This window comes from Triplophysa rosa, linkage group LG10 (assembly GCF_024868665.1).
Source record: "Triplophysa rosa linkage group LG10, Trosa_1v2, whole genome shotgun sequence".
In the NCBI taxonomy this organism is placed as follows: domain Eukaryota; kingdom Metazoa; phylum Chordata; class Actinopteri; order Cypriniformes; family Nemacheilidae; genus Triplophysa; species Triplophysa rosa.
The window spans coordinates 24,001,757-24,025,956 of NC_079899.1; the positions used below are offsets into that span (position 1 = coordinate 24,001,757).

At 38.6% G+C, this 24,200-nt stretch overlaps 1 protein-coding gene across 7 annotated transcripts in view; it reads right to left on the bottom strand.

The window, feature by feature from the left end:
• The window catches only part of LOC130560294 (neuronal PAS domain-containing protein 3), a 235,165-nt gene that overhangs the window by 83,396 nt on the left and 127,569 nt on the right, over positions 1–24,200 (bottom strand). For 6 of the 7 annotated variants that reach the window (XM_057343995.1, XM_057343994.1, XM_057343993.1 and 3 more), the window contains one exon: positions 2,999–3,088. The exons of the other annotated variant lie outside the window; for it this stretch is intronic. In XM_057343995.1, coding sequence (XP_057199978.1) covers positions 2,999–3,088 — 90 coding nt within the window. The remainder of the gene's footprint in view (positions 1–2,998; positions 3,089–24,200) is intronic. 7 annotated transcript variants of the gene reach the window in all.

Consider the following 24,200-nt stretch of genomic DNA (forward strand, 5'->3'; position numbering starts at 1 on the left):
TCTAAATCCTCGTATGTCCAAATTCACTGTTTTTCAGGAAATGGAAAAAACACTGTACACTGTAAAACTTTGTTGTAGTTTTTGCAGCAGGTTTGCCAGTAAATTACTGTAGATTTAATTACTGCTTAATCCTACTTTCCAATTTGTACTGTTTTCAATTACTTGGATCAAAATTAAAACACTTTGACTTTTAAGATTTAAAAAAAGCAAGAGGAGACTGGCATTAGCACAGCAACACTGCAAAAAATGACATTCTTCCTAAGCATTTTTGTGTTGTTTTCTAGTAAAAATACTTTTACATAACAAGAAAAGTGACCCAATACATTTAGTCTTGTTTTATGAAAGAAAAATATAGAAACTGGGTAAGTTTATGCTTAAAACAAAATTGTTAATTAAATCTACCGTAAGTTAATGGCAAACCTGCTGTGAAATTACAGCAAAGTTTTACAGTGCACTTTTTATATGATTACATACTGTGTTGCCATAGTTGACAAGCACTTTTTAACACTTTTTGTTGGTTAGATATTTGCAAAACCCAGTGACAAACATAGAGGGTGACTAATAATAAAGATTTATGGCAAACAAACAAAATCACAAAATATGGAGATACAAGGTTTCAGAAAGACAGCAGCGATATATAGGAAGCTGCTTTGAACAATGCAAACTTGTGAAAAGCACACTAAATCAAAAATGAAATATATCTCATGTATTTCTCCTCTAAACGTCTAGAAGAATATACGCAGTATTTATTTAGTTATACGGTTGCATTTTTTCCTTTAAAACAAAACCTGTAACCACCAGATGGGAACCACCTATAATGTGTGACCTCTACCAGGCATCAAATCTGTCCTATGTGCCAGCCATAGCCTTACTACCGGACCAGCACCATACTACTATAGAAAAACGTTTCCGTAAATCACCTCGACGGGTTCGAAATATAAGTGCGAAACACTGAGAGACAGTCGAACTCCTGATGTACTGCCGCCTCTCCCAGAAACGGTGGAAATGAGTGGACGCTTCATATCCACTTTCTAACGGATCGAGGAAGAGCTCGATTTAGAGATTAGCGCTCCTCTAGTGCCCTGCGAGGCTACAGTATCTATCTGAGAGCAAAGCTCGGATTTTAGCTCTCGAACGGGTGTATGATTGAGCCGCAGTGCTAAAGGTCACGCTATCGACTGTGCCCGGTGTAATGGCCGCGGTAAGGTTCGAGCTCTGAATATTTAATAACCTCCATCATTAGCTCACTCGCCGACGTACACACGGTGAAACTTCAACAAAGATAATCTGACCCCATTACATTAATGTTACTATAACTGTTACATCTGATACGAAATGATTATATATAAGAATAAAGCGGTTTTCTATTCCACTCTGAGCAGAATAAAGAACACGAATAAAAAATAGAGATGATAACAGAAGTCTAAATCTTGAATGCAAAAATGTTTAACCTTTGGAATGTATTTGTGCTTAGTTTTTAAAAGAAGATAAGACGAGGATTTCTTGCACGAGTGACAAAGACGTGCATTAAAACTCAAGTTTGAACAGTTGTTAATTAAACACGCACCTGAGATGCTCCGTCGGTACATAACCATGATTTATATTACTTTATATATAATGCAATATAGTCTATTATAGATAACCCACAGCACGAAAAGACATAAAACTGTCAATACAGAAAAGCTGGCAAATTGTTCCTCCAATTAGCGCTCAAAATAATGAACTACACCTTATACATTTTTGGCCTCTAGGACAGATTAACCAAAGAAAAAAGGTTTAGCAATTAAGATGGCGAGAGTTATGGGATAAGCTCAACCATGTAAGATAATAAAACCTACTTAGACTAAAGACTTTACAAGCACTTTATCAGCAGGCCAACCTAAAGATAATAGCGCCGAAAACGAAGCAGACCGAATTCCAAAAGCCAGGATTTTGAGAATTAATCAATTATTTGATAAAAATCATCAATCAATTAATGCTGAATTAATTTCCAGCTTGCTTTAGTCTTCTTCATTCATATCTCAATCCGTCTATCTGGCAGAGAATTTCGCGTTAAGAGTCTTGCGCAAATCGTGTCGCTTTTTTCAAATTTAGAAGACTCAATATTCACATCTTGGGGAGGATGATTTGTTGCACTTGAACCCGGTTGAAAGCGAATCGACAGTCACGTAACCCCGCTGCTTACAATGCAATAGAAAGCATACTGAAAACGATTTCCTTAAAACAGCATAATGCAACGCATGCATAATGCAACGATAAACGTTTGTAAGAGAAGTATTCAAATTGTTGTCACATGACCTCATTAGGTTGCATATTTAAAAAAGGCGAGTGGCACTTATGAATATGTATAGAAAGAAATCTATGGAAAGAAATATAACTTTTGGCAGTCCGATCAAAGGGATTAAAACCAAGGTTAACATCGCTTCTTATTCCTTCATCACTGGACAACGAATGCAATGCATTGTGGGATATTCTAAACTATACGTTCTGATTGTATTATGCATATTTCACAGAAAGTGCTGCCATAACAACAACACATCCGATAGTATCCACCATCACACAAATCATACAAAGATCAGTGTCCACGCAGAAGGACAACCAGAGAACATTCTGATTATGTTTGTGGATTTTTGAACCACCGCTGAACAGAACCGTCCTGCTGTGAAGCAGTGTCTGGTTTGATTGAAGCCTGCTAGCGCTTTAGACGAAGCTCTGCTAGACAGAACCGCAAGAGTTCTGAAGGTCACTTTTCCACCGCCTGACCTCGCCGATCCGGCTGTTTATTGAAAGGCCCTGGCCCGAGCCAACAGGAGCAGGGAACACGCTAGCATTCCAATGAGAGCATCTCTCGCTGCTTAAAATATGCGCCGATGAACGCTGCAAATTAAACAGAAGCTAACAAACCAGCAGGACTTTATATAACGCTAATTAGTCCGGATTCTCTTCTGCACCGACAGGCGAAGAGAGATCGGAGTGGGGAATTCTCCCGTGAACTTACCTGTGAAAGCCCCAGGTATATGGACACCGTCTCGGAGATGTACAAAAATCTTCCCTCCTTGTTTAGTGCAAATACAAATGCATCCAGGGACTGTGTGGAAAACAGAGAAAGACAAAAGAGGAAAACAAGTCAGGCGAGATGCTCACAAATAGCTTATTCCTCACACAACCCATCATGCCCGCAACCGCAAACAGAAAAACGTCCCGTGTGGAAACGGCCCTGACGGATCATTAAAGAGCAACAATTACAACGTCAATGAACAGCTCCGGATCACAGGCGCCACAACACTAAAAGCAAGCGTGATGAATGCGTAGAGATGTACAAAAATCCTGTCGAGAACACGTCAAGTTCAGATTTCAGCCCGAAGAAATAATATTCTTAATATACTTTTAAAAATGATAAAAAAATGTATTGTAATCAGTGTTGGGTAAGTTACTCTGAAAAAGTAATGAATTACTAGTTACTAATTACATATTCAATAGTGTAATTAGATTACTGTACAAATTACTCTCTCCAAAAAGTATTTAGTTACTTCTTACTAATTACTTTCTATGTCAACCTTGATCAGTTTAGTGATTCAAGGATAGACATGAAACGGCTCTTATAATTCATTCAAATAAATAATATTAAACTACATAAAGTAGTATTATTAACTGACCAAAATATTTAATATTAAAGCACAGATTTTAAAGTTAGACTTTGAATGTTGATGTCAATTCCACTATTGCACACACATATATTACACAAAGTATTTAGTTTAATTACATCAAAAGTAACTGTAATTAAATTACTGAAAAAATAAGAGTAATCCCTTACTTTACTTTTTCAGGGGGAAAGTAATTAAATTACAGTAACTAATTACTTAGTAACTAGTTACACCCAACACTGATTGTAATAACGAAACAGAAAATAAAAGGAACCCAAAAATGAAAATGTTGTCATTGTTTGCTCACCCTCCATTTGTTACAAACCTGCATACATTTCTTTGTTGTGCTGAACAGAAATGAAGATGTTTAAGTTTGTAACTAAGCGATTTTGGGTCACCATTGACTCCCATAGGAGTCTTTAGTAATGGTGACCCAAAACAGCTTAGTAACAAACTTTCATTAAAATACATGCTTTGTAACAACTGGAGGGTGAGCAAAAGATGACAACATTTTCATTTTGGGGTGAAGTATTCCTTTAGGTCTGTTTTTAGGACCACTATGATTTTTTTGCATGTGACCTTATTTTTATGACAGTTAAGCACATCACCCCAGTTCACATTACAGTAGAAAGTACAGTATGAAAAGACAGAAAGGGTAGAAATTGTATCTTTATCTATTTGACGGACACTTTTATACACAGTGACTTTTATCCTCACGTTACATGAACACAGAAAATAGTCATGAAATGTTTTGGACACTTGTTAGAGCATGAAATATTGACTGGTGAAATTCATAGAAAAAAATGGTATGCCAAAAGTGTAGAAAACTGCCCCTTGCTGTAAGTAATTTAAATATAACACAAGCAACTGTCTTAGTGTAGCATTTACGTTAAAGCATTCAACATCAGTCCATAAGCATTTCAAATGTAAAGAAGTGCCACATAATGGTCAGTATTAGCATCAGCTTGTAATGTTAACACATCACTGGCAGCAGATGTGTGCTCGGGGAGAAAGTGAGGCATCAGCGGGCCGCCGTGGGATGTGCTGTTGTCAGCTGCATATCAGCGCGCTGTAAATAGCCCGAGGCTGCTCTGTTTTATCGGCGGGTGGAGACCGCGCGCTCTCTCGCCAGCTGCCAATTCTGCTTTAAACTTGGAAGCGAACGAGAGAGAGACGCTCCTCCGCACCAGCGTGTAAACCTCATTTTCATAAAAAGGTGATCAGATCCGCTGAGACGTTGTGCGCGATACCTCTCGCGTTTATAACTCACACCGCTCTCATCTCGCCCGGAGTGCGCACACCCCGCCGATTATCTGAAGCAGTGGGGGACTATATGTAATTAACCCATGTGACCTCACTGCCTTAATTGTTGCCTGCTGGAGACCCGACAGCAGAACCTCCAGCCGTGATCGTACCGCGGGGCTTCCCGTAGACCAAAAACCCTACTTTTATACACATACAAATAAACACAACCGCTACGTTCTGATGTCAGATGACGTTTAACGTACGAAATTAGGATTTCTATAAAGAGTACCTGGATCTTACTAACACTAGGGATTTGTTTGTCAACCAGGGGGCCAGGGCCCATTAAAGAAATAAAAATAAAAAGTCTTTCGTCGTTTATTCGCCCTCATGTTGTTCAGAACTTGTATGTGACTCTTTCTTCTGTGAAACACAAAAGAAGATATTTCGAGAAATGTCTAGGTGTTTTTGTGTCCATCCATACAATGGAAGTCAATGGGGGCCAATGTTGTTTGGTTACCAACATTCATCAAAATATCTTCTTGGGGGTTCTGCAGGAAAAAGAAAGTCATTCAGATTTAGAATGACATAAGGGTGAAGAAATTATGAAATCCTTTTTGGGCGAACTCTCCCTTTAAAGAAGCGCAACAAACTTTCAAGAGGTCTCGAGAAGACATAAAATGATTTAAAATAAGAACAAGTACAACAATTAAAATAACCTAGAACTATTAAAAATCGTTTTTGTATGGTTGGTAAATCTTATGCCAAGCTCTACAATCTTCTATCACAGAAATGGGCATTTTAATGTCACAAATCCTGGTTTCTACTCCATTCATATCAGCTCTCCATCACGAGACCACCGTCCTCCCCATCTGAGGGTCTCACAACCTGAGAGCTGACACGGCCCCCCGCGTCCCCAAAGATGTGTCCCGGGCTGTCAGGAAGGGCCCGCAGCAGTCACCTCCAGCCAGTGTGCAATCATCTCCTCTCTGTTCCTCGCTGCTCTTCCTTCAAACGCTCGGCGTCTGCGGGCCAGGTCTCTGAGGAACACCGCATGCCTCGGCCCGGCTCCCCTCTATGATAAACGGCTTCTGTTTACAGGCTAACCACTGTGTAAAGTGCACAATAAATCACTAGCCAGACAAACTTCTGGGGGAGAAAAGTGTAACATTAAGATGGGCCTTTTTTGTCATTTGTTTAAAACAGTCATGCCTTGCAAGCAGCTCGTCCCTCTCGCGCTCTCTCTCTCTTGTCTGAAGCGCTGAGTGATGGAGGAAAACATTTCACGGAAGGAAAACAAAACTCTGTGTAGAGATTCACTATCTTTACCGCAAAAGAATACAATACAATAAGTTAAAAGAGGTTAAATGAAACTATGGGTAGTTTAATCATTTGCAGAAATAAAAAATCATTTGTATGATGATCCAGTAAATGAACTGAATCTACGTCACTGAAAGTTTATTTCAAGCTTTGATGTTTGACATCTTGCAAAGGTTTTCTTTACCTCAAGTTTTTCTTTGACTAAAGCTCTTTTGATTTAGCATCAAATCAAATACTTTCAAACGCATATCAAACATTTACTGTCGTGATGAACATTAAAGTAAATAACAGATCAATGTTCTGCCTGCATATTTCTGTTTTACTTGTCACAAATTCCTCATCATTTTAACCCTTTCACTATCAACTGTAAATAAAACCTAATTATCAAAATTCAATAAATTTATGCCCAAAAAGTCTTCCCATACGGTTTCATTCTAAAATTGGATTCATTCAGTCAAATGGGTTGCAAACTGTGTTTCATGATGACTGAATGAAAATTGAATATTTTTCATGATTTACTTTTACTTTCATAAATTACTGGATTATTGTAGCTGGAGGATTTATTTCAAGAAACAGCGCTCAGTTTAATACTTTAATACTGTACGTCTTTCAACAATAACATACACAGTACACGTAAAAGTTGATCAACAAAAACATGTCATGCACAAGCTTGGGGATTAACAGTAAAAGTGTACAATTTATTCCTTTTTAAAAAGAGAAAAACATGTTAACACGTAAAGGGATAGTTCACCCGAAAATGAAAATTCCGTCATCATTCACTCACCCTCATGTTGTTCCAAACCTGAATAAAGTTCTTTATTCTGCTGAACGCAAAGGAAGATATTTGGAAGAATGTCAGTAACCAAACAGATCTCATCCCCCATTTACTGCCATAGTAGGGAAAATAAATACTATGGGAGTAAGGGTAAGAAATCTGTTTGGTTACGGACATTCTTCCAAATAGCTTCCCTCATGTTCAGCAGAACAAAGAAATGCATACAAGTTTTGAACAATCTGGGGATAAGTAAATTATTTCATCCAGAATTTTCATTTCTGGGCGAACTATCTCTCTAAACATTTCCTACAAATCTACAACGATATTTTCGTCTTGCAGAGAAAAGTCCAACAATAGCTCTATTCAAGTCCAGCCCTACAATATTCAGTTTCACTTAGAAATACGTTTGACAGAAAATGGCAGGACATACTGTATGTCCACCACAAGCATCTAGTAGATGAGAGTATAAAGTCAACGTCGCTCTTTCAGGAATCTGCATTTCAGCAACAAACGCGGTCTGTAACTCAGCAGCCTTGTGTTTTCTCTAACAAAGGACAAATATACGGGAGCTGAAGGACACGCAAGCTGGTAAACATCAATCTAGCGCCTGCACCCTGACCAGAGCTGCCGCACGGCCGCATTAACACACACAGCGGACGCCAGCCGAGACCGGCCTCATTGACTATTAACATATCATTAACTATTAGGTCAGACAAAATGAAGAGCGGGAGAGAGGCAGAGAGGAGGGGGCAGCTGCTGATGGGGAAGATGCCAAATGTTCAATCTCATCCCTGCAAACTCCGACGGCCTCGGCGCTGAAGAACAACAAGTGCAATTATCTCTTCTCGCAGGGTCAGCCGAATCAGACCGTGTTGACTCTCTCTCTTTCTGAGAAGGGTGTGAGCTACAAGATAAGCTTTACATAGGGTGTAAGGCTATACGGTATACGTTAAGGTTTCAGAGGAAATTAAAAAAGGTTGCACGGGTCTTAAAAGTATGTCAATGGTTAATTCAACGTATCACATCAGTAACCATCAAAATGTAATTACGTGGAGCACAAATAAATGCCTTTACACCACTAGAAATTTATCTATGAAAATGAGATGACAGACAGCAGACGTGTGCACGTGAAACGGTGATGTACGGACAGTGAGACCATCAGTAAGAGAGAGAGAGAGAGAGAGACACACAGATGAGAGGTGTTAAAAGAGATCTTATCTGAACTTCTAAATCACCACGGGAGCCGCGAGAGATCTCTCTCATCGAAGTCAATCCTGAGGCTGACAATCCACGCAGAAATGTGCAAATATGGATGCGTGTTATTGATTTCTTTATTGAAGGCACAGGGGCGGGAGATGCTGGAATCACTCATCCTTCCCCTCGCTGAGACCTCTTTCAAATAAGAGAATCATTAGATTGCTCATTTCACGTGGGGGGGGGGGGGGGGGGGGGGGGGGGGGGTTGTGGTGGTATTCAACATGGAATATTTATCGTCCTGCTTCACTCCAAATGACCCAAACATCCAAACACCTCTTCAACCCTTCTATTTTGTTCATGACTCAATAGAAATACCACCTAATAAACCTGAAAGGTGTCTGAATCTGAACTACACCTCCTGCCCTTCTCACTCCAACAATATCTTGTTTCTATCAAGAAAAAATACACATATTAATCTTTTTTTTTTTAGGTATTGCCCACTGGTCACAGTTGCTGGTGAGCCGACATATGAAATCTAAATTAGCACACAGCACCAGAATGGACGAAGCACTCCAGAGGCGATGAGCGAACAAGCTTTCCTTGTACAAACTAGCCCACTTTAAAAAAGTTCCTTCGGGTGACTAGGTAACAATATTGTTTCTACCTCCCTCTGTGGTGGGATTTAATTAAGTGATAACGGTCACCTTCAGGTGATGACACAGGACAATAGCATCTGGGTTAAAGGAAAACGCTGAGACTGGACGGCACATATTATCATGAGCAAAGATAGAGATAGAGAGACAGAGAGAGAGAGAGAGAGTCTCAGGTTGGGCTCAGGATGAATTTTCGGAGTCTAATCTAGGGAGTTAAGGGAGGGATTTAGCTCAACCCTAAGAGGATTAATCATAATTTGAATGCTTATGTGTTTAAACACAGGCTTAATAAAATGATATGACGTCCGCACAAACAAATAGGGGGCTTGGCTGCATTGGAGGGAGAGCTGCTCTTCAGATGACACGACTAAACGCTGTGGTTACAAACCTACAGACACACACATTTTAGCCAAAGTGAAAAGTTAAACCACAGTTAAAAACAAATGGTGTCTGCAATTCAAAAGTTACAAATTTAATGTAATAGATATGTGACCCTGGACCACAAAACCAGTCTTAAGTAGCACAGGAATATTTGTGGCAAAAGCGAACAAAACATTGTATGGGTCAAAATTATTGATTTTTCTTTTGTGGCAAAAATCATTAGGATATTAAGTAAAGATCATGTTCCGTGAATATATTTTGTACATTTCCTACCGTAAATATGTCGAAACCTAATTTTTGTCAGTGATATGCTATGGTAAGGACTTAATTTGGTCAACTTTAAAGGCGATTTTCTCAATATTTTGAGTTTTTTGCACCCTCAGATTCCAGAGTTTTAAATAGTGGTATCTCGGCCAAATATTGTCAAACCATACATCAATGGAAAACTTATTTATTCAGCTTTCAGATGATGCATAAATCTAAATTTCGAAGATTGTTTGGTTCCAAAATGAGATGTTTTTATTGTGTTTTATTGTGTTAGCTGTATTTTTTGAGTTATTATGGCTTAAATCAAAACAAACCAGCTGCAGTTTGATTGATATTATTTGGAACTCACAATAAAAAACTTGATTTTTTTTTAAACGGAGTTATCTCATTTTGGAACCAAACTCTTCATATAGCCTATATATATAATGCATCCATACATACTGTATATACATACATTGATATAATAGAAAAAAGTGGAGGTCTTTACTCCTAAGATACTAAACTTGAAACTGAAAAGAACTGTAATGGTGATTTGTTAGAACAATAACTAAAAAACTAAATATGTTAAATTATGATTTTATATAGACATCAGGGCAGCATGTGTCACATGTGTGTATTTTCGGTCACGTAACCTCAAGCTAAAACATTTAAATCCAACAGGAAATAATAAAAAGCTGGAATATCACAGAGAATGAAAATGAAAAACATGCAACAATGAAAAACAGAATCAAAGGCGAAACGTCATATTACTGAAAACAGACCAAGAGATATTATAGCCTGGCTGTCTTCTTAAAATCATCCCAATGACAGAAATGAACAGGAATGACACTGATTACTACACAACAGAGCCACTTATTCAACCCTTTCATCTGAGAAGTCCCTCACATCCACTTTGTATGAGCTTCTCGACTTTGGCGGGCACATACATTCAGGACTGCATATATATTGAGTAGGTTTACAAGATTTAATTTGCTGGATATAAATTCCATCACAATTCACGTCCAATAGTGAAGTCATTAGAATGCAAGATGATGATCGATTCAAACAGTGATACAGAGCTCAATCTCATCTCTTTGAACTTTTTCAGGGAATTAGTCAACGAGTGACTATGTTCTGTGCTTTTTCACAGCATTTGTGCAAAATGCATACGTCTGGTAATGCAAAATGTTTGTTTTGGAGATCCAAGGCCGGTCCTGCAGGTAATGAGGACCTTCACACAGACAACACCGATCATCTTCAACTCCATGAAAATGTCTAACAATGACCGCGCAGAAACCTTTTCAATACATACAGCAATCTCTCTCTCACACACACACACACACACACACACACACACACACACACACACACACACACACACACACACACACGTGCGCGATTTCCATGACGCCTCTTAAGAAATCACACAGGGCCTGACCAACACAGTCTAATTATGCTAATTGCTTCAATGCCCTTGCTTTATTTATGCATGGCGTCTAAGATAAATAAGAGAAAATTGCTTTGGATCTAACTGTATTCATTCTAGAATGCAAACTAGCCCTTGTTTGTTATGAGATTGCTGATGTGTTTACCCTGGAAATTCTGCAGGTAATTGCAATTTTGATTGTACATTTATTTTTCCCACCGACGGTCCCAGGACTGCGTCTGTTCGCACTTCTTATAATTAAATGCTTTGTAATATTTAAGCACACCGAACGGAAGAAAAACAGCACACATTAAAATATTTTATTCACCAGACTGAAGAAACACGCTCAGGGGGCTCCGAACGCATACGGGGAGCATAAAAATGCAAGAATTGCTGCGGAATCTAAAGGTTTTATTGAGGTAAACATTAAAACGCTGAGACCAGTGGAAACAGCGATATATTTATTTGTCTCGAGAAAAACTCAGGATGAGCTTCTGGTCTTCGTCTGCCTTGCCCGCATCAATTTATAATTCAACAACAACTACTGTACCGGACTGTACTGTACATATCTCATCTGAGACACTACAGGACACAAAAACATTTTCAGTTTAAATTTGCAAAATTGGCTTCCGTGCAATTGCTGTAGGTGAGACGACGTGACGTCTCGTACGAGCTTTGCGAGGACATCTGCTTCTCTGTTAATTCATAATTCAATATCAATCATATCAAAACACACAGCCGACGTTCCTGACAGCATTTCAAACCTTACATCTAAAACTAACACTCCTTAAGTTAAAAAATGGACTCATTGTCCCACGCGGAGAGTTCTGTCTCGACACATACGCCGTACATCAAGAGGCAGCCGCTGCGTGTCATAAATTCAAAAAATGACAATCGATTCGTCCGAGCGTCGGGAGCAAACAAACAGTTGCCATCTACGTACTTTAAATTAATGAACTGATCTCCCCTCATATACAGAACTGCGGTCGAACCGCACGGCACTGTTTCAACGAGCTGAATTTTTCTCTGCCTCGGTCATCCGAGGTAAATCGTTGCTGTCTTTCAATCCTTTTCATTATGAGGTATGGATTTTACCTTCCTGATGGAGCATTCGAGTCCCTGAAATGCTCCACACCGTATGGATAAAGGATTTTACCGAGATTAATCAAAACATGGATCTCTCTCACCCGCGAGGCAATTACGGACGGCCTTTAGACAAATAGGGGTCTATGTCTGAAAGTTTCAGATATTAAATCTCATTTCATATAGAATAACAATGAGGAATATTGCTTAATGCAAATGACTACTGAAGGACGTGTACTGGTTAAATGGCTACTGAAACACATTTGCAGTGTGCAAGTGTCTTTGATGTCGGGTTTTGTTAAATCAATTGGTATAGTGTGAATATCACAGTTATGTTGTAGCGGAAAAACTATGAAACAAAAGAAATAAAAACTGATTAGATGTATTAGTTTATTTGATTATCTATTCAATAAAACATAACCTAAAATGAATTCATCATCTCATTATGTTTACATTGTGGCAGTACTATTAAATCTACTATTATTATTACAAGATTGTAATAGAAAATAGTTTTGTAACTCACCCTGTTTCCCAGCTAGCCGCTGACAAGCGTGTTGATTTATTTATGGTATTCGTGCAGCCCGGTGTTACGTAGGCGAACGAACGCATAGGTCTCCATTGACAGGCCTTTTGTACAGCGCCGTAAAAAATGAGCTACTTACAATACATCTATAGGAAACCAGACGTAAAAAGAATCAGAACTAGGAGTTCTCACATTGCCGATGCTCTTTAATAAGAGGAGACACGAGGGAAGGGAAATCAATGGAGAATATCTCCTTTTCTCTTGCTGTATTTAAGATTCAGCAAAAGTTTTGTCTGGGGAACGTCACCTGGCACCAGAGCAGGAGATGAAACCGGCATTAATCATACCAACAATTCATACATTTCTTGAATACAATGAGTTCTCCGCAGAACCCCCGGCCCACCCAGTACTCGCACACAAATCTATCACTCAAAGTTGGGGTTACTGAGCTATACCCTTAAGGCGGAGATAAGGAATCGCCAGGGTCCCACATTGGGTTAAATCACTGTAGCTACATTAAACTGAATGGAGGCAGGAGGAAATCGCAGGAAAAAAAGGCATTGCTGCGCCCAGATGCTTATCAGCGTGCCGAAAAAGACATTTGTCCTTTGTCTGGATTGCCCTTGACACATCCTTAAGGGAAGGAAGTCCTGAACTTGTCTTTGTTTTGAAGAGCCCTCGGACCTCCGAGGTTTAATCTGGGTTAAACGCGGGCCGATCTTGTGAGTTTTCCCTGCGGCGTTGATAAGCGCACACTAAATCCCTCCTCTTTGCTTCACATATAAACATCTATTCAACATCACATCAGAGAATCGCCAAAACATTCTGCTCTTCAAATCAACTAAAATGTGTTTTTTCTATCTCATGAAAACACGTCTATTACGTTGTATTTAATAATCATAGAAACAATTAAAAAATATTAAGAAAAATATTAAGAATCAATATATATCTTATATATATATATATATATATATATATATTAGATAATAGATTATATGGTGTGGTAATTTCCGAATAAATTTAAGCATTTTAAAATAATTATTTCATATTTGCTTGAGAATGAGAATTGAACAGATTTTTAAAAACATTTTGTTAAAACATCTCATCAACCTAAATGGTCCTCAAAAATTCTGCATAAAAAGGCTCTCTGCTCCTAAAATATCCTTCATAATATTCACGCAAAATGTAATTTCTTTTTTAGAACAAATCAAGAAAATCTTTAGTTTTTAAATAAAATATGACTTCGAGATGTTCTTGACCATCTTCCTGAGATACACCATTATTTTCATGAAGAAATCCAAACTTCTCACGTGTCCAAGATGCAATCCAAACGTACTGTGAAACCCGATCTAAAAACCGTTCTTTTCCTCCGAGCTGCATGTGGAGCTATGCTTTGGGAGGTATATCTGTGTTTATTGGTCTTGGTTCCTCTGAGAACACATTTAAAGCCACAGTAATTACGCCCAAAGCCACGTTATGAGGCCATAAGAAGAGCACTAAAGACTGTCTGGTGCTTCTCATGTGAGCAATAATGACAGATATAGCAGGTTTGCAAAGAAAAACACGCAGACATGCTGGCACAACAGCGTCAGGTGGATGCGTGTGGTTGTGTGTGATCCAGGGACGTGCCACATGGCCCTATAATCACACAGTTTCATTACCCTTATAAAACAGCATGCTTTACAGCAACTTTAACAACATGTACAGCTGTGGCTGCAGTGAGAAACGTGTGTGCATTTTCTTCCATGCAACAAATTCCCAGAATGCATTTACTCCATGTGCTACCTGTTTGAAAAACTGTATCTTTAATCTGAACGGGTTTACCAGTACAGAGCGCATTTCATAGGAAAAGTCAAAGCGTGTTTGAAGTATACAAAACCGGGAGAATTTCCAAGTGGAGATCTTTCCAATGTGTGATAATGAAATGTCTCTAAGGGACGATGTCATTTTTATGCAAGAAATGTGACTTCAAATCCATTGAGGATGTTATTTAGGCCTATTTCATTTTTCTTTGAAAATATTATTACAATTTGACAGAAAAGAAATCTTCACGTTTTTCACTTTTGCATTGTGCATTGTGTTTTCTTTACAATTCAACACAAAATGGTACAATTTAACCGAACAAAAACAATGCAACAAAAACAAAAATGTCACAAGTACTACTTTCACTGATGCAATTCAATAAATGATGCAAAATTTTATTGTGTTGAAGGTGAACTGAGATTAAAGGGACATGAAAATTTTGTCATGATTTACTCACCCTCTTGTCATTTCAAACCTGTATGACTTTCTTCTGCAAAACACAAAAGAAGATATTTTTTTAAATGTTGACAACCGAACAACGTCGGTTCCCATTCACTTTTATTGTATAGACACAAAACCAATGCAAGTCAATGGGTACCCCTGTTGTTCCGTTACCGACATTCTTCAAAATATCTTCTTTTGTTCTGCAGAAGAAAGAAAGTCATACAGGTTAAACATGACAAGAGGTTAAGTAAATGAAGACAGAATGTTCATTTTTGGGTAAACCAACTCTTTATTTTTTGTGCCTGACGAAGATCTTTTGATCGAAACGTTGCCATTTTTAACTTTTTGTAAATAAAGGGAGAATAACAGGCGTTTTTTATATTATTGGATGTATTTTTTGGTCTTGCACCTGACTAAGACATTTTGGATGTGCGCACTTTGATCTCTCTAACTCAGTATGAGCAAAGCTATGACTCCAAACATCTCCCACTGTACATCACACAAAAACTATACCAACCCGTCCAAATCAGTCTTTGGCTTTCAATCACGCGGATGCTTATGACAACCTGATGAATTGCAGTCGCATTGCAATGCATATCGAGCGCGCCGGAGTTTTTTAAACACCGCGAGGTGCCGTTCTCCTGAAGGTTCAGCGCTGGGTGTCAAAGGCGAGGGCGACTACTACTTATAACAAATGTAGTGACAGGTTACGATCAAGGGCCGCGCTGACATTCTCTCTGCAAAGGTCAATGTATGGCGAGGCCGGCGATGAAGAAATGAGCGCTCTGCCATCATTGCCAAGGCAAAAGGTCAGACACAAGCTGATTGGTGATAGAACTATCAAATTAACCAATCAATACACGGCTGGGATGGTAGGAAACGGCCCCTCCAGGGGAAACAGACAGGCTGGACCAAATGCCAAGATGTCAATAGCTCTGCGCCAGTGAGAGCCGACACAGGGTTCACGAGGGGAGGGGTTTTCTGTAATACACACACACAAACACGCAAAGCTTTGTCTACAGTATGTGCTACACAAAAATCTTTCGAATTACACATCTAATGAACCTTCAATCTGTTGAATAGAAGAGATGTCTAGCTATATGCTATATGTTGGATTTGTGTACATCAGGTGCAGACAAACTAAGCTTACAGCAAACAACTTAATTATGACCGAATTGCATTTTTAGCAGCGTTTAGTAACTCAAAATAATCTAGCTTTTACAGTAATGTACAATATTCTTTCCCAACAAGCAATGGTGCAGTATTCCTCTAATCTTGGAGAAATAAATATTTAGTTAAATATATTATATCATTATTTTCAAAAATTATATCCATTGTTTATATTAGTTGCTTTTATTAAATTACAATTGATTACAATTAGGGCTGTTAAACGATTAATCGCGATTAATGGCATCCAGAATAAAAGTTTTTGTTTACATAATATATGCCTGTGTACCGTGCATATTAATTTTGTATTTATTAACACATACATGCATATGTTTAAGAAAAATATAAAATATATGTTTAAATATAATTTAAATGATGTATAAATATAAATAAATACATGTAAATATTTTCTAAATTTACAGTATATACACGTGTATGTGTAAGTGTTTATAAAACCAAAAATAATATGCACAGAACACGGAGATATATTATGTAAACACAAACTTTTATTCTGAATGCGAATAATCGCGATTAATCGTTCAACAGCCCTAACAGTTTACCAGTCCAAATAATTGCGTGATGTTTTTATAATCTAATCCACATTCTTCTGTACTAGTAATACTGTAACGCAAAACATCTGCTCATCAAAGTAACCTTAATATAGTTTGCAATTTTGCACCATTTGTTGGTAGCTTATAAAGTAGATAAGTACTTGATTATAGCTCAACAAAAACTTTAAATTATGATTAGCTTATAGCTTGGCAATCTTCTCTGTGTGCACAACTAACAGCCTTAATGAACTCCCCGTCTACAACTGACTGCAAACCCAGCTGCTGAAATCAAATAGCCCAACAGCGTATCAATTTCACCCCTGTCCCTTTCTCCAGAAACAGAACAAGGAAGAAAAAGAGGACACAAGGACGCGAGCGGGACGTGAGAATGAACGCCGAGTCTCTTCACTCAGCACAAGAGCTTGTAATCCTCCTCTACATTTACTGCAAAAGCTCAATATCACTTCAATTCCCTCACGAGTGTCCGACTGCTTTGTACCTATCTGCTCTCGAGTGGATCTATTCAGATATTAACCGTCCATTCTTCCACCCCTCCAAAATACCGGCTACCCTTTAGACCTGAGGGGCCATTGAAAGATGAGCCCATCTGGGGATTAATTGAATCGCATTATGGACGTCAGTCAAGCACATGGGCGGCAACACCTGCAGGTCAAAGCACCGGGAGTACAGTGACGCAACCGCAAAGACACTCTTGCTGATAAAACTGATACCTACAGATCAATATGTTTGATCTATAATGCTATAATATCTCCCATAACATTCTTCAGCACTTTCTACAACAGTGGAGTTTTGTATTATGCACTTTTCCATAAATGTCACGTCACTTTCTTTGGTTTGCATTTTACGCTCTCTTTGATGTTTCTTGTACCACTTAATTATCCCGAAATTACCCGGCAATTAACTCATCCTTCAGTGCGGCACGCGTGCCGTCGCCAGGTCAACGATTAACATGGTGACTGGTGCTGTGCTAAACATGAAGTCTGACCCATCCAATGATATGCGTTTCTACTGAATGATAAAGAAGAAAAGAACTCAATATATATGATATGCGATAACTAGATTAAAATATATTCATATACATATATTAATATATATTTCTATATATGTTTCACGCACATGCAACAACATTAGCATTCTTTCTGCATTCTCTGCTTTCTGTATCAACCTAGAACCATCTACGGTTTCAGCGACAACAACATAAACAAACGTTATGTGGCCCGAACTTAACTTCCGGTAAACCTCTGCAAAGAATATATGACTGTTGAGTAGCTTTAATTTAATTTAGTACAATGAATACACAATAAAATATTAATATAAACAATATTAATATAAATTAAATCTAATATAAATTGTTATGTTATAACCAAACACAAACCGGGAGTTAACTTCGGCCAGCACGTGCTACCACTGAACCAGTCTATACATAACTAAAGTATTAATAAGTATTAAAATCATTCAAACAATTGCAAAAGTCTGCTAAATGCCAAAATGCAATACTTCAATAATTTTTTCTATATATTGTGCAGCTATAGTTTCCAGTTTCTATACCATATACTGTACCATCTTCCTAAAAACACATGCAAATGGAAGTCTTATATGTAAAATCATTACAATAGGCCCTTTTTGCCAGCAGGGTCCTATTATAAGTCGAGGAAACTCTGAAAAAAATCAATGCAAAAAAACCCTTCTGAATACAAGCAGCTATTCAAAATAAACACAGCGTTTAAACCATTGCAGTGTTTTGCAACAATATTTTCTCCCCCTGTGGTTTGGCCTGTGTGTTCCCGTTTGGAAAGCACAGTGAACTGAAGAGTTCAAACTTCCACATCAATTAGAGCAATAAGTCTGTTCCGACTGCCTCGCGGTCTCTGCTGAGACCGTGTCAATTTCGGACTCAATTAATGATTCTTTCAAGCCTAATGTTTATGCGATTGGTATTCATTTGAGGTGTTGTGAAGAAATCGTACACACATTTCCATTACGACGCCCACCCGAAGGGAGATCTTCAAACGCGCTTCATTTGCATGTGTTACTGTTGGTAAAGAAAACGCTGTTTAAGAGAAAACAAGATTCAGTGCATTCAACATGTTCTTCAATAAAGATGTATAATTCAGATTTAATCAGATTGTGAACGAGATCATTTTTTGCGAGTTGTTTTAGTAATTGTCTTTGGCTTTTTCCACATTGGAGCCTGATTAATTCATGACTTTGATGAGTCAGCTAGACTTTCTAAATTCAAAACACCAAGACACAAATAGTTTCTTGTTTACTATTTAATAGATCAATTATATAAACAAACACACGTTTATATTAGGTCATTATTTATTGTGTCCAGCGCTTGCAGTCCTTTCAGAATGATTAAAAATGTAACCAAATAAAGGTTAAATTTATATAGCATATAGTCATATATAGTCATAGTGTATGCAATCTGTTTTTTCCTGGTATTCCTTAAATGACGTTGAATAAATGATTACTGTCCATCACTTACGCTTAAACATCTGTTTCCATTATCTAAAGTTAATTAAAACCAAGCGTTTAGCGCCATCATTCACACGTGGAGTACGGTTAGGGCTTACAGAATAACTAGTATGAAACTACACAAGCCAAAAGTTAAAGGGATATTTCACCCAAAAATGAAAATTCTCTAATCATTAACTCACCTGTTTGACTTACTTCTGCAGAACACAAAAGAAGATATTTTGAAGAATGTTGGTAACCGAACAACGCTGGCTCTCATTGACTTGTGTTGGATTTGTGTCCAAACATTCTTCAAAATATCTTCTTTTGGGAGCGAGTAAACGATGACAGAATTTAAGGTAACTCCAAATGAATACATGCCTAGAAGATAAAACAGCAAAAATGGTGAAGGCCTATTAACACAAAATCTAGGAATGTGCACGAATACAAACAGGATTTTAAACATTTCAACCTTTATCATTGTCAAGACATAAAATGTTTAATTTAATTATATGTTTTTCTAGGACGGTTACAGAAACAGATTCTGGATTTGGAGTAAATAGTTGTCAATAATTCATACGTTGTGTTGTTTTGTCACATTAGCGTAAACAAGCCAGTCTATTAGTATCCCTTACAAAACTGAACAAAATGATGCAATAAGATCAGTGCTTATATTTTTTATGATATAACGAGACACAATGTATATTATTCAATATATGACATTATTAAGATTGTAAATATATTTTCTTTGCGAAAGGGTTGGACTGCTATGACCTCTACTGCAGTGAACTTTGTGTTCAGATACAGGCGAATATCGAATGTGATCGTAACACACTGACAAACAGCACAATAATTCAGTCCACAAGTTGTCAATACCTTTATGCAATCTCACTAAGAGCGTACACACACCTCTTTACCAACCGAATCCAAAAATAAAAAGATAAAAAGAGACAGTTTCACACCTACACAGACAGATCTTCTGCAGTGAGTGTAAATGCGAATATGTAACAAGAATTAAAACCACTGTTACCCCACACAACCTCTCTCTCTCTCTCTCTCTCTCTCTGTATTTCCCTCTGTTACATTATGCCGAGACGCTCTTGCTAATAAATCTTTTTAGCTAATGCATTCCAGATGGAAGCTGCAGCAGCCGGCTTTGACCTTCCTAAACCCTTCCAAAATTCCTCCCCCTGCCAGTGCCCAACCATTTATCTGCCTTTGATTGAAATGCCATCAGTAACCTTTGACAACAGTGTAATATCATTATAGAGGGCTGCTCCTCTCACAGGACTCTCGTGGCTTCTGCAGGCCGGGACGTGAAGCCTCTGACTGGATGCTCGCGGTTCTCACTGAGCGCTCGCTGCAACATCAGCACAAAACTCTTCTACTGCTCATAACAGATCTATTTCACTAGCGCTTTATTTCACAGTCCTAATTCTGAGTGTATGAGCTGTGTACGCTGGCTGTACAACCACAGTACAAATAGTGTAAATCAGGGGTCCTCAAACTTTTTGGGGCCAGGGACCCCCTTAAAGGTGAGAAAATTTGCCCCTGAAAATGGTAACAGTAATTAAGCATATAAATTATTTTGCGGAGCACCTAGCTATGGGCGGTCCCCAGACCCCATTTTGAGAACCTCTGCTGTAAATAAAGTGCAACTAAGATTTCAGTCATGGATCTTGCATAGTCAGCGAGTTATTTCTTAAAATGTCTCGATTTAAAACAACCAAATAAACTTCATTTAACAGCATCTGACATCAGGCGAATAAGTAAAATTATAAATAAGAAGGAAACGCAGAAGATACAATATAACTCTCTGACATTTGGCTTCAATAATCTGAATAGTGCAACGCCTTATTTTCATACACACAATATTTTGTTTCTCTCTCAGCAATTGGATCAACATGTCTGGCCGATGTGCAGATGGTTTGAGTGACTCATCTCTGAAGATTTGGTTTGATGTGTGTCAAAGAGACATGGTTGTATGATGAAGGTCTCTGTCTGACCACCAGAGGGCCCCTCATCAACAAAACACACACTTCATCTCCAAAACCATTCAACCATGAGACTGTGAAAACTAAATATAGCCCGTCTAAAACTATAAACAAAACGCCACTGAAGTGAGCTTTGAAAACCAGCGTGTTGTCGTTCTCAGAGGTTATGGGTCACTGTAACATCTGACACGTTTCTTCTACAGGCCATTTGTCAACATTGATTTTTTTTGTACAGTACAAGACATGCATATAGCAGAGAAAGACAACGTATACCGCCTCTCTTTCAATATAAGGATGCTAATAAACATCAACATGAGACGCAGAGGTTAGTGCAGGTTCCTGAACATGAAGGCCAGTAAACAATAATCTATCAAGCATTCAGAACAGACTGGCTTTGCTGAAGTGAGTTTCACATAGTCGAGCGATCTAGTTTAACATAGGTGTGTCTGGCTGGCTGTGAAGTATATACTCACAACACGGTAAACACAGTGTACATCAACTGCACAGCAGCTGTAGTCGTGTTCTCAGTTTCAGTGGCCCAACACTGCAGCCAAACCTGCACCTCAGATCTTTCACTCCGGTAGTGAATCTTTAACAATACCCATCTGCACACGCACGCACGCACGCACGCACACACACACACACACACACACACACACACACGCACGCACACACACACACACACACACACACACACAACATACACACTCACAAAGACACACACACACACACACACACGCACACACACACACACACACACACACACACAACATACACACTCACAAAGACACTCACACAGACATTGTTTTGAGCAACAAAGGCCCATATGTCTGTTTCTTTGACCTCCATTGCAGAAATATGTTGGTGCATGTGGCTCTTGGCAGCGCAGAGAATGTTTGTGCATCTGTGTATGTGTGTGTGTTTGTGTCAGGGCTAAGCAAACATTTAAGAATGGCTCCCGTGTGTGAGTGTGAATTAAACTTTCACTGGCCGCACCCAACAGGAAGTTAAGATGGAATTTTAATCAGAAAGGTATTAAAGGGAGAGTTCACCCAAAAATGAAAATTCTGTCTTCATTTACTCACCCTCGAGTGCGAATCTGTATTAATATCTTTGTTCTGATAAACACAGAGAAAGATGTTTGGAAGAATGCTTGTAACCATACAGTTCTTGGACCCCATTGACTATCATAGTAGGAAAAATTGCATTATAAATGTCTTTGTCCTGTTGAACACAAAGGAAGATATTTTGAAAAATGTAGGAAAGCAAACAGTTCTGGGACACTTTTGACTACCGTTGTCACTTTTCCTACTATGATAGTCAATGGTATCAAGATTTTTATACAGATTCGGAACAACTCGAGGGTGAGTCAATGAAGACAGAATTTTAATTTTTGGGTGAACTTTTACTGTAAGACAGATTTACTCAATAGCAGTTTCATGTAATTTAAGAAATCAATTTTACACGTATAATGAAATAAATACAAAAATTCATTTGTAAATAAACACAAATACATAAAGATACAATAAAAAAAATCCCATTTCCCAAGTCCCATTTCTGACATTATTAATATGACCGAAATTGAATGTCAATACCCCATATGTTGCATAAAAATATGCTTACGGATAATTCAATTTGAATTTTCTTTTAAATATATATAAATATGGCTTTCTACTAGTCGCCTTTGCATATTCGGCTAGGATACAATAGTGCCATATTGTACTGTAACTTCCAAAAATCTAAATCTGATTCTAAATACAATTCTGCATCCTGTTTAAAAACAAAACAGAACTGGAATATAAAAGGCACACACACACGCCCACGTGTGTGTGTTTGCGTGTGTGTGCAGGTCACCGAAATGAGTTAAAAAGAACATTCATGTACAGTTAGAACGTCTCTTTCACTGCGACCTGCCGAGATTATGATTCCGGGGCAGCGCACTGCATTTGTCTTCATTTTGTCAGACTGTCTTCATGTCTTATTATTAGTGGCTGTCAGAGCATAGAGAGGAGGGTGGGACGCAGGGGCGCGCTTGGTTACACACACACACACAGGCTGAAGGAGAATACATGAAGCTCCTTCGTTTTACCCCGGACCCACCCTAGCCAGACTCAGATGCCCTTTTTAGATATCCCATAATCCTCCAGTCACACGCTGAAGGTCAACGTAACCCGGGCGCTGCGATGATTCCGCCCGATTGTGGCCACTCCCCTTGGAAACAGTCATCCATTTTTTATGGCCTGCGAGAAATGCCTTGGATGCGCGATTCGCTAGCGCCCTCACAGACAAATAAAGCGTATGGCTGAGTAACAGCATGGAATATTTACTCACTATATTCTCTCCCCGTGCGTCCAGCCCGCGAGCTGCGCGTACAGCGTGTTTGGCGTGCGGTTTGTGCTGTTACTTATGCAGGCGGGCGGCGGGTGAATAATGACTGCACGCCTGCGACACAGAGTCGATTCCAGCACTCAGGTAGAGAGAGAGAGAGAGAGAGAGAGAGAGCGACTACAGCTGTTACATAAGGACAACACGATTCAATGAGCACAACGCAGCCAAACGCACACATTATAATAAATAACTAAATGTAAATATTTAGCATGGAATCAGAACTGAAAACTGCACAACAGATGTTGGTTAATAAACATTGTTTTTGAGCCAAAGGAAATGTCTGGGAAACATTCATATAAATCCGCTCGGTTTAACAGCGTTACGTAATGCAATGACATTTATACGTTTACAGTAAGCGTGGCTTAAAATCACTTTAGGAACTATTACTGTACAGCAAACAAGCCTATTGGCAGATAAAACGACTATTTATAACTTGAAAATTGTGTACTGTGCAAATACTGCATTTCTAAACGAGCAACATTTACTTAACCATTAGCGATGAAGAGCAAGAAAGCACATTTTTGGTAAATGAAATGTCAAAATTGGCACAGTGAGTTATCGAACAATGAGGCTCCTTTATTACAGACCAGACTGAAGAGAGAGAGAGAGTCTGCCATTAGATCATAAAATCAAGCCCCAGGGAAATTCTGAGTCACTACAGCAACGGCCACGCTTACTACCGGCCCGACTAAAAGACAGAATGAGAGAGACTGACATACAGAACAGAACTCAAAGACATCTACTTATACCACGGCCCTTTGACTATACATGTATCTTAACCTGGTGACTAGAAACAAAAGAGCTTTAACTAAAACTATAAACAGCGGCTTGTTATTCTCAGGTTTAAACCGAAGCCTTGCTGTTTAAAGATCCGCACATGCGACG